We start from the raw sequence: 15409 nt of genomic DNA, 5'->3' as shown, positions 1-15409 counted from the left end.
TTTAGCAAGTGAGTAGTAGTTGAATAAAACTTAATGTATCCTCGACAACTTTTTCGGTATGCATTTCTTAAAACTCAGTCACAAAAATTAAAAAAGGTCCAAGCTTTCACACTCTGCCCTTGATAGGCAGATGTGTTGTAACAAGGATTAATAAACTGCATTAACACAGGAGGCAGCAATATGCAGCTACATAAAGTATTCAGGCCAGTAAAGGTCAAAGCACCTGGGACACCACAACCAGAGACACTGGTGTCCCTTGTACAGATACACGTTTGAAATAACGAGTACAAAAGATATGACGGAAGATTTATTTTTGCCCCTAGAGAATTGTACTTGTTCCATACAAGGAGTCACAATGACACTCCGGATGGGCACCATCTTTTTGTGTACCTTTGTCTGGACGTCCACGTGTGCCCCCTGGTTTACTAGGACTTCGGCCACATTCACTCTGTCTTCTTGAGCAGCCAGATGGAGTGGGGTCAGGCCACTCTGCAAAAGATGAAAGTGGTCATCTCACAGGAGGGATGGAGGACACACAGGCGTGCTGTAGAAACAATTTAGGACTTCAAGAAGAGTAAGTCTACAATTTCTATGTTTAAAAAAATCTATAGGGGCTTCCCTGGTGGCGCAGTGGTTGAGGGTCTGCCTGCTGATGCAGGGGACACGGGTTCGTGCCCCAGTCCGGGAAGATCCCACATGCCGCGGAGCGGCTGGGCCCGTGAGCCATGGCCGCTGAGCCTGCGCGTCCGGAGCCTGTGCTCCGCAACGGGAGAGGCCACAACAGTGAGAGGCCCGCGTACCGCAAAAAAAAAAAAAAAAAAAAAAAATCTACAGAGTAAGTTTATATACTAGCATGTGACAACATGGTTATCTGCAGGCTTAACGAAAAATTTCAAACATCCTCAAAAGTGGAGGGAATGGGCTGAACCTTGTGTACTGATCACAGATGCAGCAATTATCAAGGTTTTCCTCCGTTTGCTTCATCCAGCCCTACCTCCTGTTTGTTCTTTGCTTTGCGGAAGTATTTTAAAGCAAATCCCAGACATTATATCATTTTCCTCTTATGTACTTCAGTGTTCACTTTTTTAAAATAGAGTCTTTTTATTTTTTTACAAAATTATGCAAGAGTTCTAACGCACTACCAACGCATGACTAGCTTTAGAAAAATTTATTAAAATAAAAACTGTTTATAAATTGAATACTGACATATGATGATATCATTTTCTCCATTAAATATTAATACCCAAGGCTGACAAATATTTTCTTTATGTTGCTTCTGGGTAGGAAAAACGGTCTGTGAAAGGTTATATAAATGCTGTCTCATGAGAATGTAATATGCAGGCTATCTCGTGAAAATTTCCAGGTCCTTTAATGAGACCAGATACTTGAAATTGACTCTACCACAGAATGGACAGGCGATGTGGTTATCCCAATGGCCAAGAAAAGAATCACCAAGACTGCACCCTGGTTTAAAAGTCCTCTGTAGCTGCATTTTTCATAAATAACATTTAAGAGAACGTAAGCTGGTGTAAGTGCGTCCAGATTCTTTTCTTTCATCCATTATGAGCATACCAGTTAATGTCCTGAGTCCTAACGGCCTCTTTCTCCTCCTCTGCATCTGCGTAGCAAGGCCATCAACCTGTCCTATTTGTCAGAGGAAAGGCGTGAACCAAAAGCAGCACCAGGAAGGGCACAGAACCCTCGCGATGCTGAACAGTATTTATCTAGGGGCTGCTATTCCATCAAACTAATGACAGGACTCAGGAAGAGTCATTCACTCTTGACTTTCTAATACTCTTTACAGACTTCTGGAAGAAGCTCACCCAAACTGGATAAAAGGGGAAACAGGAAAAGGAGGACTGGTGCCTTCACTTGAAATCCAAGAAAAATAAGCCTGGGGCCAAAACTGCCACCACCCAAACACTGACATAATCATAGAACAATGTTCCACGTTCCACTTTAGGGGCAACAGATATTTGCAGCTGTAACATTCTGTAAAAGTGTCACAATCCCCTAGTCTAATTTTGAGACTTTCCAAACCTTCTGAAGAACTTTACTGAGTGGTTCTCAGCACAGCTGGGGGAATGTACTGTGGCTGGTGCCCTACTTTCTCGCGTTCCCCGGGGACATTCGTGCTGTCCACTCTACCTTTGGCCTGGAGTCACCTCCAGCTTTCCTGGGCTTCCCTCTCTCTCCCTTGGTCTCGAAAAAGGCTTCACTGTTATTATTTATGTGCGAACCACCTGCGTGCTCAGTTCTGTCGAGAGCATCATAATCCCGCATTTAAACTCTCTTCTCGTCTGTATTCCTCAAACCACTGTGAGCTTCTCGAGGCAACTACTGTACCTTTAATCCTTGTATAACCAGTCGAGTATCTAGCGTCTAATCCACCCACTAATCGACTGAGTCAGAGGAAAAAGCAAGCATCTTTCGGTAACATAGTATAAATTAAATGAAGAAAAAATTATTTTTACATCCGTGATTTAAAAAACAAAATGTGATGGTTAAAACAGCCCTGTGTGAGTTCAGAAGTTATCTGTTAACCTTTGATAAAGGTTTTGAGCATTGGCTCATTTTAAAAGTGGCATTTATTGGGCACAGAGAGAACACCATCAACTTGGAAGAGCAACAGCTCTGCTTCGTATTCTATTGGCTGTGTAAAGAAATACAGCTACTTGTGGTCTGCAGAATTCGTGTGGGAAAGTGGGAACGTCAAAAGCAAAATTGCACCAGATCAAACACTAGTACTTCGGCAGGAACGTAGGTTCATGGGCTCTTTTTCTTAAAAACCCGGGAACCGCTGGTGAATAGCAGGAAGAGAAATAAGTGAAAACCATCAAGTGTTTGGTTCAATCATACTTTTCACGAAAGCTAAATCTTTCTTTTAATATTCATTGTTTAGCAAGTGTGAAATGGGGAAGTGGGATGGGGAAGGGGGAAGGGGTGGAGGGAGAGTAACTGATGTTTCAAACTCTGGCAGCTCAGGAAACATGGACAGAAAACCCGTCAGAGTCCTTATTGAATAGAGCTCTGCGGATCTTCTGTTTTCACACTGGAACTTATTTAATACTTGATACAGAAAATGACTCCTGAGAAAGGAAGCAAAGACTTACAAATGCCTTCTTATTAGACCATTTCTAGGTACTGTGAAGTGCTTGAAAGTTCCTTAAGTGCAGTGTGCTAATGGGAATTTCCTTGGTGATATATTTGCTTATGTGGAGTTTGTTCAGGAAGGTGGCTGGGCGTTTCCAGGCTTTCTTCCTTTGCTGTGTCTTTTGGTCCTCAGAATTCCCTTGGTTGATCTAGCCTACCGAAGCAGACACTGGGAAATTCTTTCTGAAGTGTTCTCAGCCTAAATTTTTTAAAAATGATTTTAAGGTGGATTCAAGGCTAAATACGTATATTGCCACGGGTTAGCTAAAGGCATTTAAAGGAAAAAAATGTTTATTACACAGTACTTTGGTGTCAGACCTATAGAAAATGTTCACCTGTTAACCAATTGTTCAGGTCTGTATTGTCTCTGGGAGAATTAATGAGATATAATATTCTGGGCTCCTGAGAATAAATACACTGATGGATGCCAGAATGTGCTTCGATTTGAGAAGGCCACGTCCTCCATCTCATTAAGACAGGTTGAATTTTGCAGCAAACTACTATAAGGCTGGTCTATATATTAGTATATGAACCTTAGAAATTCAACAGCTCAAACAAATCCTGATTATAATGACTACTTGAAATTGCTTCGTGATTCCCGTTAATGCCGAGGCATACATTCCATAAGGGATGTTTAAAAAGAAAGATATGAGAAAAGCAAATCAGTACACGAGAAAAAAAAAGAAAATTGTGTTTGGTTTGCCATGATCACAAAGGATTTTCAAGATACTAAAACTGAAAAAAGGTTTTCCTATTCTCTTACGTATGTCTTTTGGTTCATAGAATTTGTTAAATTACCACCTTGGGAATTCAGATTAGTGCAGAGTAACCTTTTCCCCAAACTGTGAAAAGTCTAAAATTAAGACAACTATTCTTTTTCCACTTAGAAGAAGGTGCTGAATGTTAGTCACCTTCCTGACAGTTCTGGGAAGTAAAGACTGTTGTCTTTGTTTATTAGAGAATGAAAGTGAGGCTCAGAGATGTCACATAACTTGTCCAATCAAGTTACACGTCAAGTAGGAGTCAGATTTCGGATTCATACCCAGGAAATTCAAAGCCTCTGTGATCACAAAACACAGGCCACATATATTAAAATATTTAAACTACTTATTATTCATCGCCATAAAACTACTGCTATCTTGAAACTCTACTCCAATATCTGAGCTATGGCTGAGAAATGTCATAGCTGCGCCATCACCATCCTGTAGAGGAGAAGCTAAATAACAGGGAGTTTGGATTATCGGGAATTTGGGGACACTTTTGCAGGTTTTTTTAAATCTGAAGACTAAGGAATACCTGTCTTGTATTTTGGGCAGATCTCAGACTCAGGTATTAATAAGCAGGTCAGCAAACCCAAATTCTCTGCTATACACAGTGGAGGCAGTGACCTCCTTAACATGTCTCTGGGTAACTGTGGGCTGGACTTTCACAGAGCTCTTCACTAACCATGGGGATGTCGAATGTGAGGTCAGGGGAGTCTGAAGACTTCTGGGAACAGAGACTTAAAAAGTTCCCTGGCACTGCCAGTTTACCTACAGAGACTAACCTTTTGATCTATGGAGTAAGACAGCTACTCTAAATTTCTGTTATTAAAATGAACTCTCTGAAGGCAGACCTGTTTCCAGTTTCTTTTTGTAACCTAGGACTTAAAACTGGGACAGGCAGTAGGTACCCCCCAAATGTCTGTGGCATAGATCAACTTACAACTTTTTATTTACAACCTACAACTTCTTATTTACTATGTTCTGGTTGCCCTTTGACTTTACATTATAACAAAACTTCACGTTACTAGAACAATTTTGTGGACCTCATGTTTATGGCTCTGTTACTCACCAGTATGACTTTGCAGTTATTGACTTAACATTCTCTTACTGTTTAAACGGATTGTTTTCGAGGTCTTCCTACGATAAATGACATGTTGGTACATACTTTTGTGCATACTACACTTTGCACTCTCTATTTGACCTGAATTTTTCATGACTTCTTAGCGATCTTTTGAAGGTGAGGTTTTGTTGCGCTGGATGCTTCGCAGAGGAAAAGAAAAAAGGTTACCTTATTGCTCAGGTTCACGTTAGCATTCCTGCTGAGGAGCAGTGACACCATGTCCACATGTCCTTCCTGAGCTGCAAGATGGACAGAAGCAATTCCTTGCCGGGTAACTGCGTTTGCATCAGCACCATATTCCAGCAGAGTTGTCGCTATGTCCATCTGGTTCTTTTTGGCAGCAATGTGCAGTGGTGTATAACCATTCTGTCAACAGAAATCACTTGGTCACATGCCCAGTCACAAGATAAAAATGTGTGCAGTGCATTTTCAAATAGTATGCTTCCCTTTCTAGTGATTTTCTTTGATGGTTTAAAAAAATCATTAGCAAGTAAGCAAACACTGAGGAATCAAGAAGTGCTAGTAACATAGTGCCCTCATACCTCCCACATTCCTAAATAGGGGAAACGTACTCTAGAGAGTGTAATGCAAAAGAGTCAGAGTACCAGTGGTTTTACAAATGGATGGTAGCACTCCCTAGCACAGGTAGTTGTGTTAGCAGGTGCTCAATAATTACTTGCCTTATATATCAGGAATGAGAGGAAACCCAACTAGGAAACAAACAAATGGTACCACCGGGGCAGGTTCAGAGCCATTAGTCAACCTTTAAAATCCCTTTACTAGCCTATTGCTTACAAGTGGAAATTTTTAATTTTCATGGTAGTCAAGATACTGTAATCTACTCCCATTTGCCATTCTGATTGCCTCTTTTATGAAACTCCAGTCATGCTTCAGCTAGACTGGTCCCCAAACAACATATGGCTCATGTTTCTGTCTTGCCTTACTCTACCAAGAATGCTTTTCTCCAACATGCCCTTGGGACCAGCATCTTTCATTTGAAGGTTCAGCTCAAGGGTCACACGCCCATGAAGTGTTTCACCTCCCCTTCCACTCTTTTTTTTTTGGCGGTACGTGGGCCTCTCACCGTTGTGGGCTCTCCCGTTGCGGAGCACAGGCTCCAGACGCGCAGGCTCAGCGGCCATGGCTCACGGGCCCAGCCGCTCCGCGGCATGTGGGATCTTCCCGGACCAGGGCACGAACCCGTGTCTCCTGCATCGGCAGGCAGACTCTCAACCACTGTGCCACCAGGGAAGCCCCTCCCCTTCCACTCTTATACCTGCCCCTCACCTGGCTGACTCCAGTCAAAATCCTGGAGATGTTTAGTGGCACTCTTCTTCATATATCTGTCTCCTCCTACTAAAATGCAGATTTGTTAAGGGCAAGTACTGTGCCACATTTGTCTTTGTATCTCTATAGCCGGGCAATGACTGGCAAATCCTTAGATTTGAGTCAAGCTTACTAGAGCTTTCAGAACATTCTGGGATCCTTCTCTTGGTTGACTTCTGATGCTCAGAGGTGGAAGGAACAAAAATCCCTTTGACAAATTGTTAATGAGCTGCTTCAGGAGCCCTTGTCCTAAGAAAAAAGGTCCCCTGCCTTAGGGAACCCTGTCCTGACTCACAGTCATTTAAGAGGAATGCAAGATTACATTTTGACATGGGCCTGAATCTAATTACATAAAAAATGCCAATGAAAAACTAGAATTTTTTTTTTTTTTGGTATAGACAAGAGGATTTAGAGAAAGAAAAAAGAATAATTAGAATTTATAAAATACAAATAGGATTTAGATTTGGGGATATGATCCAAATCTGGACAACAGATCAGTCACAATCTTTCGAAGCCATAAGGATGGGTCAGAAACAACTCAGAGGGCAGTGGGGGGCTACTGGTCGACCAGCCTACTGTAATTAACCCTCATGTTTATGTCAGTGGTATGTTCTACTGTGACAGCATTGCTCCCTTGACAAACATTCTTTCTATATCTCATTCTAGAAGATTTAAGGTTGCTGGATATCAACTGAAGAAAGTGCAAATGCCACTTCTAGACTCTTATGAAACCAGCCTCTGCTGAACAGGATGGGCCAGGGTAGAAGATTTTATGCTCCTATTTTTAGTTTTGACCTATTGCCATCTGGAAACCCCAGCTGACCTCAGAAGCATTTGGCCCTCTGCTCAGACACACCCTAAAGAGATCGTCTTCAGAGCCTAATGTAGATCCCTGGATTGAGCCCGATTCTACAGTGAGCGACAGGAGGGGGTGATCTGTTTTACTACCATCCCCACCCCTGAATAAAAGGGAAAATTCACAAAGCAGTGCTAGGAAAGCTGATTAGTCAAGACTCTTAACACGAACTAATTAGAGTGGTAAAGGCAAGATAAAGTCACAGCAGCTTCTAATCATGCATCTTATCAGTCAGGAACTTCTCAACCTCTAAAGGTAAGTCAGTATCCTCTGAGATGTGACAATCCTCTTGATTACTTTTAATTCCACCAAGAAATCATTGACTCTTAAAAAACAGAGAAGCTCTGACATCTGCGTAATGCATGCCAATTCCAGACAAGTTACTCATTATTACTGAGGGGTTTATGCTGAGCTCCTTACCTGAGATACAAAGGAAAGTATAAAGCAAGGGAAAAACAATTTAGGGTATTATTTTAGAACGGCTAGTTTATCTCAGAAAGGCTTAAGAAATATTTTGAATAAGAAACAAGGAGTTTATCTTGAGACCTATGATAAAATTTTCTAAATTTCCTAACTTCTAATTTCTAGAAAGTTAAAGGATTCTTACTTGCCATACAAAAGGAGACAGATACATTTATCAGAAGAGACATAAAGTAGTGAGAGACTGAACTAGAGAATAATCTCAATCAATACTTTTTTCCTCTTGATGTAGAGGACAAAGTGCATGCCATGTGTCCTTTTGCATTTCAAGATTAAAAACAAGAGTAGATGTAATTTTAAATGATTAAAAGTAATATATTTACACTGTACTTTATGTTTTTCCCCCAAACCTTCACAATCTCTACTGATCCATGCCAACAGATATACTGTACAGCTTATGAAAGAGAAATCTGACAAATAGTAAGTTAAGGCTCACTAACCCTTCCACAACCTGTGCCCAGGTTATTCCTGAACTCAAGCCAATCCTCTTTCCAGCACAGTGTCCTGCCTCAGGAAATAGATCTGGCTAAAATGGATTAGAGAAGCCCATCTAGTTTTTCAGCACCCTCCTTCCTCTTCCATTAGCTCAAGTCACATCGTGTTTCTAGGGCACATGTGGGTAAGAAAATATGCCCGCAATTCTACAAAAGGGAAGAAAGGGCAACAAGAAAGCATCATGTACTCCAAGAAGAAAGGATCTGAATAAGGAAGAGGTAGCATGGAAAGCACGGCTGTCTGTCATATCCATATGCATGCTTAGCTCTGTTGAGTTTCTGTCCCTCCTTTCTCACCACTACCTGAATTCAGAAATGCTGTAGCCTCCCTAGAGGAAAGAAGGTTATTTGCCTACCCTATATCCATTCTCCTTCCTTCCTTAATAAAAGAACCTTTGGTGTTGTGCCCTGCTGAAAACTACATTTCCCAGCTTCCCTTGCAGAAAGAAGTGGCCAATGAGATGTAAGGAGAAATGGCTGGGTGGAGCTTCTGGCAATGCCCTGCTGTCGGACTTTCTTTCTTCTTCTTCTTTATTTATTTTTTTAATGTTGTGTTTTCTCAATCCATCCTACTGGTGATTAGGGTACTTAATACCACGTTATGAGGGCACATTTATCAGTCTGCTTTTCAAATATTACTCTTCTACCTTCTTCCAACCCACTGTTCCTCTTTTGCGATGTCCTATTCAGTTTAAAGAAATCAGAAAAAAATGACAAAACAAATTTAATTTCGTTTAAAAAAGTTTAGTCCCTATGAAAACCCATCCTACCTATATGTGACAGGCCCTCCAAGGGGGCCTGCCTGAACAGTAAGAGCTGCCCCTGTGGGCTACCTGTGTCTGACTTGCTTTACTACCTGGCAGCCTGAGCAACAAGAGCTGGAAGAAAGACCCAAAAAAATCACAGGAAATTTTCTTTACACTCTGGAAACACTGAACCAGCGACAACACCTGCCTGCCTCCAGACTGGTTATGACAAGAGAACAAACAGAACCTCATCAGTTTAATCCACCGTAGCTACGTCTTTTTTCTACCAGGTGAACCAAACCCTAACTGATAGAACTGGCTTTGCTCAGGATCAAAGACTAGAAAAAGCTCCTGACCAGGACCACGGCCTCAGAACGTGGGGATGGTTGGACATGTGTCAGACATGGCATACAGAGACTCTTACGGAGGCAACTGCACTATGGGAATGTGAATGAATGTCCTCTTAGAAAAGCCTGTGTTCAGTTGACTGTAAAAGATATGCTGAAGCCTAAAGGGCTGTTAAAGAACTGCTTTTCGACTCTTTGTCAAAGATGTTTTGCAGATAGGGAACCGTGAAGTCTTGTTGGACAAATACGAAGCTGAAAATCAACTACAAATATATCAACTATTGGCCTTTTTCAGAGTTATTTGTGGATGAAAAGGTGGACTGGACTCATTTTGTTTCACTTATTTATGACTTTTGTCAATTCTAAACTACTTAGCACTAGTTATGACAAAATTATTACTCTCATGTGAGGAATGAATAGTTCACCTATTAATTATTTACTGGTTGCCTGCCATGAGCCTGAGGGTACTTATAACAGAAGAAAAGTGGCCCAGGCTTAAAGGGATAGGAAAATAAACAAATGAAGTGGACAACTATTACATTTCATTGTAAATTTTTCTCATTTTAAAACTTGTTGTAAAATACACATTACATAAAACTTACCATTTAAGTGTACAGTCAATGGCGTGAAGTACATTCACAATGTTCTCTGTTCATTACCACCATCCATCTCTAAACTGAAACCCTACCCATTCAACACTAACTCCCCATTCTTTCCTTCACTCGGCCCCTGGCAACCAGCATTCTACACTGTGTCTCCACAGGAAATCATACAGTATTTGTCCTTTGATGGCTTATTTCATTCAGCATAGTATCTCTGAGGTTCATTCATGTCGTAGCACGTGTCAGAATTCCCTCCCTTTTTAAGACTGAATAATATTCCATTGCATGTATAGACTGCATTTGGTTTATCCATTCATGCTTCCATGGACACGTGGGCTGCTTCTACACTTTGGCTATTATGAATAATGTTGCTATTCCTTTTTTTTTAAATAAAGTTTTTTCAAAAGTCAAGGGATGGCTTTATGATAGAAAGAATGTCAGGGCTAGAAATTATGGGAAAAAGCTGCTCTTAGAAGAAAAGCAAGTTTGGGGGCTTGATTTTGAATTGTAGATTTCACTGGGTACAATTCTGAAGATGATGGGGCAGGAGATGACTGAGAAATACAGGAAAAAAGGTTCTGAAGAGAAATAACTTTCAAAGATCACATACTCTCTAAATGGAGAAAGTACCTGAAAACTTTTATCTCTGAAAGTACCCAAAGTAACTTAGAATAGCCCAAATTCTTTGATTTGTGTGTACAAGAGATTTGATCTAAACACTAAGTTTAAAGCAGAACACTATAGCTGCCCCCAAATGGAAGAGCTAAACAAATATAAAAAGCCGGAGGGATGCTAAAAGTTCCTTCAACCAACAGTATTTAGGAAAAGAATGGGATAGCATTTTAAATTGTGCTCTGTATCATTCCAGTGTTCTCTGATCATAACTACCTGCTCAACAATAGCGAACTCATTAAACCAACAGCACTATGCTAACCTATCTTTAAATAAACTCTTTATGATTTGCTTCTCAAGTCGGAATACCAGAGTCATAAGGAAGCCATTCACTCTAAGTACCTCTTTTCTGAGAAATCTCTGTTATCTACCGGTCAAAAATGACCTAACGGGGCTTCCCTGGTGGCACAGTGGTTGAGAGTCCACCTGCCGATGCAGGGGACATGGGCTCGTGCCCCGGTCCGGGAAGATCCCACATGCCGCGGAGCGGTTGGGCCCGTGAGCCATGGCCGCTGAGCCTGCGCATCCGGAGCTTGTGCTCTGCAATGGGAGAGGCCACAGCAGTGAGAGGCCTCCGTACCGCAAAAAAAAAAAAAAAAAAAAAAAAGACCTAACAATAAGAATACAGAAAAATAAAGATTCTCCTACTGTATAGCACAGGAAACTATAGTCTGCATGCTGTGATGAACCATAATAGAAAAGAATATGAAAAGGAATGTACATATCTGTATAACTGATTCACTTTGCTGTACAGCAGAAATTAACACAACATTGTAAATCAACTATACTTCAATAAAATAAATTTTAAAAAAGAATAAAGATTCTCCTTAGCAATAATAACAACACATGAGCAAAACCTCTCAACTTATTTTATTAAGCACACATAAACCACTTGAAGGCAATGTTTTATGGCCAGGAAAATGTAACACATATTTTATCACTTTGACAAATGAGAACTTTCTTACTCCCTCTGGCTGTTCTTACGTTTTTAGTCTGGCTAAAGAGGACTTCAACTTTTTTTCCTGGATTTTCCTCAGACTCCAGGACATCCTGGATTTTCAAGGAATAACAATGGACAAGTAAGTATTTATTGAGCATCTACCACAGGAGTTGACTAAATAGCCGAAGGCACAGACTTCCTAAGGCACTTATATTTCCATGATCTTTAAGGGATGCCTAAACTAGGAGGGTGATACAGACGAAGCCAAAGTAAATATACATATAGAGACTGCCCGTCAGTCTCCTCATGCTGTCACAGTACAGGTACCTTTGCAGCCGCGTGGGGTGAGGCTCCTTGGTCCAGAAGCAGAAGGGCCACTTTCTGATTATCGTAATGTGCAGCTACATGCAGTGGAGTTAGCCCGCTCTGAAAACACGTGCAGAAACAACAACCAGTGTCAAAGCGCCTTAACGTCAGAGGCCTAGATTTAGGAGATGGGATTACATTGGATACAACACACAGTGTAGTTTACATTCCAGTTTCCACAACACTTGGACCCCAGCTTTCACCTCCTATTTCTGCTGTCATCTTCATCCTATGAGACTTAAATATGGATTAGTTATAATTTAGGTGGCTGTTGGTGAATGTTAGCAAGCGCTTGTTTTTTGTTATCATGGGAGTGGCCTGTTACAAGTTGGCCGATGACCCCATACCTTCCCAGCAGCATCCGGAGATGCACTTTTCTGTAGCAGGAGACTGGCTACTTCAAGCTTCCCGTACTTTGCTGCCACATGAAGGGGAGTAAATCCTTTCTGAAACGATAAACATAAGAATAATGAGTAATAGAAACGACACAAAGGCATCACTCTTCTAGAACTGAGGCATTATTCTAATGGTGAAGAACAGTTAAGCCTGTACTTAAGGACCAAGACTGGTAGATAACAGTTAAAGAGTCCCCTTTTCAACAGATGAGCAGCATATTTAATCTTTCTCTTTCTGTTGGCTCGGCCACGAGACACTAATCCTGGGGACTAGTCAGGTACCTGACGAGGATGAAGTTGGAAAGCTGGATCTGGGGCTTATTCTAGGGCCATTTGGGGATTTCACATTGTGGGAAGAATAGGTTATAGGGTCCAGGCCCAATTTGGATTTGGAGGGCTTGGAAAAATCTAGGACAAGTCTGGACCTCCCATAACCTCCCACAGCACCAGACTGGAGCCTTTCTCTTCCCCTTTCTTTATTGCCACACGTATACACACGTCTGTATGTATGACCCAGTCCTTAGGGGTAGGAGTCAGAGATTCTCACACTTTAGCCACCACAGGTGAACTGAACAATAACACAGGGTTCTATCTCAATAAATAGGCGAGAGTTGGATACTGAGAGTTGAGCAGCTCCTTCTTCTTGCTTCCAACTCTTACCAGGATCTGGGTATCGACTGGTCAGTCACCATGCACAGCTAGGGCCCCAAGCACGAGGCAGGGATTAGAGGGCTGTCAACATATTTGACCCCATGGGACTAGAGCCAGTTAGAGTAAGTGGGCAGCTCGTATGGTGGAAAGGCCAGGACACTCAAAACCCTATCACCCACTCCTCTGTTACACATGTTAAATGAGATCCAGGAATTGCATGTCTACTGAGGAGCCTAGAGAATCAGAGGGGTCGAATTCTGAGAAAGTCATCATTTGTTCAGATAGTTTCCCAAGTATTTGTAATCACTGTAATTATCTTCTGCATTGATTACACATGAATGCTTCTTCTCTGCATCTCAAAAAGGGTGTAACACCAATTTCTAGCTTTCTAAGACATGCCGTGGGCCAGTTCATCTTGCTATCACACTTGCTAGTTTATGTAGGATCAAAGAAAAATGAGCTCTAAATTTTGCATTCTGCACTTGAAAAGCAACTGTGTGGTGGGTCATTACTGTAAGGCATCAGAGCTGAGATTAAAAAAAAAAAAAAACCTATAAATCAGAAAAGAAAACAACAACAAAAAAAGCAGCATCAACAAACCGAGAAAAAAACACCTCCTGCTTTGAAAGTATTATAAAAGCATTAACCAACTGAGCTTTGATAAAGTGGTTTGTATACCTGCCCTCAGCAACAGAAATCTGTGGCTGTGTTTTTAAAGTACCCTTTAAATCTGTCAAACAACTTGCAAGAAATATCTGACTCCAGACATCAATAAGGTTTCATTAGAAGATAATGTACTGAGAAATGTAAGATATACACACACACCAAATCACCCTGCCCCACCCCAGGGCTTTGCTGGCCATGTTAATCCTGGGATCCAAGTAGAGTTGCTGTTGTACACCTTTTGTACCTATTACCACGCAGGAAACTGTAAAGAGAATGTTTTTTTGGGGACACAGCAGGATTCTAAGACTGGCTTTCATACCTTTGTTGTTATAGATAAAGATGCGCCATGATCCAAAAGGAAGGCGGCTACGTCCTCATGCCCCTCTCGGGCTGCAAGGTGGAGTGGGGTGTACCCAGAAGTCGTGGCTGCATTTGGAGATGCTCCTTGCTGTAACAGCTGTTGTACTATATCTGCTTTCCCCAATCGCGCAGAAATGTGGAGTGGGGTTTGGTCATCCTATAGGACAAGTAAAAGTTCAGGGCTGATGAGCTGAGGACAATGGTGCCACTGTGAAAAATACAGGAAACTTCACTGCTTGGTATCAGAGGCTACATTCAACTCTTTGATTCAATACTAAAAAGAACCTCATTTATCTTTTTCTTTAAGTTTCAAAAAGGTGGGGATGGCAGATCTAAGCACCTTAAACACCCTCTGAGTAACCTATCAGCGTGAGAATTGTGAAAGGCAGTTCTATCTAGAAATTATCCCCACTCCGTCCTGCTATACTTTAGCAATTTTTAAACCTCTGATGACTCCTTTTTGGGGGAGATAAGGGAATGTATCCTGGGAAAACGGAAATACCTGGGAGGGATATTATACCTCCACCAGTTCTCATGTACTCATATGTAATGAATTATTTTATTGGTGCTGCCTTCCCACAGTCAAAAGTGGGAGAGGGGAGAGGGCAGTGTAGGATGGTTGAGGAAGGTTCCCAGCTACGATGGGGGCTGACAGCCAGCCCATCCTCTGCTTGCCGAGCTGTCATCCAGGCTGCATCTGCCTGGAGTGGAAGGCACCTTATGACAGTTCACCCAAGGACACAAGGCACTCCTAAGTCCTGCACCCTGAGGGCCTTATCCCCACGTTGGAGGGGTATCTTTTCCTTGTTTGCCCAAAGATGCCCTCTGGAGAGAAATCCCCTACCGGGATGTGAAAAAGTCCAGGTAAATACTTTATGTAGGGCAAGTAGAGAGAAGAGGCTGGAGCACAGGGCACTGCTGTGCAAAGGTCAAGATCAAAGCAAGAGGGTCTGTGTAACTAGTAGGAAGTGTGAGAAGTTAGGGGAGATGCCACTGGCTATGGAAGTCAGACTCTTAACAATGACACATATTATCTCTTTAATGAGATAACTATATATCTTATGGTCAATTTCAGCTTGTGGGTGAAACCATTTCCTAGATGAAACGCTTCCTATGTAACAACACTCAAAAATGTGAGGTTTCTTGTAATGGTAGAGTACAGCCTCTCGTAACAAATCTACTTAACTGATCAACCAACATCCTCTAGATCAGGGATCAGAACAGTAAAATCCAGGGGCCAAATCCAGCTGCCACCTGTGTTTGTAAATAAAGTTTTATTGGAACACAGTCATGTCCATTTGCTGATGTATTAAATTATGTACTATTGCTGTTTTCACTCTGTAATGACAGAGCTGAGAGTTTGTGGACAAAGACAGTATCCTGTGAAGCCTAAAATATTGATGATCAGGCCCTTTCCGGAAAACGTTTGCGGAGCTCTGTTTCTGGGTCCTCTGTAAAATCTACCAGCTGG

General features: G+C 41.7%; 1 protein-coding gene across 1 annotated transcript in view; it reads right to left on the bottom strand.

Moving 5' to 3' along the window:
• LOC307175491 (ankyrin-3-like) overlaps positions 1 to 15409 on the bottom strand; it is a 331772-nt gene that overhangs the window by 134081 nt on the left and 182282 nt on the right. Inside the window, exons 14-18 of the mRNA XM_079900598.1 lie at positions 13898 to 14095; positions 12214 to 12312; positions 11828 to 11926; positions 5206 to 5403; positions 391 to 489 (exon numbers count right to left, since the gene is read on the bottom strand). Of these exons, the coding sequence (XP_079756724.1) occupies positions 391 to 489; positions 5206 to 5403; positions 11828 to 11926; positions 12214 to 12312; positions 13898 to 14095 (693 nt within the window). The remainder of the gene's footprint in view (positions 1 to 390; positions 490 to 5205; positions 5404 to 11827; positions 11927 to 12213; positions 12313 to 13897; positions 14096 to 15409) is intronic.

The sequence above is a fragment of the Stenella coeruleoalba genome (genome assembly GCF_951394435.1).
Source record: "Stenella coeruleoalba genome assembly, chromosome: 16".
In the NCBI taxonomy this organism is placed as follows: Eukaryota; Metazoa; Chordata; class Mammalia; order Artiodactyla; family Delphinidae; genus Stenella; species Stenella coeruleoalba.
Note: the sequence above shows the minus strand (reverse complement) of the source record. Positions and strands in the feature narration are given on the sequence as shown.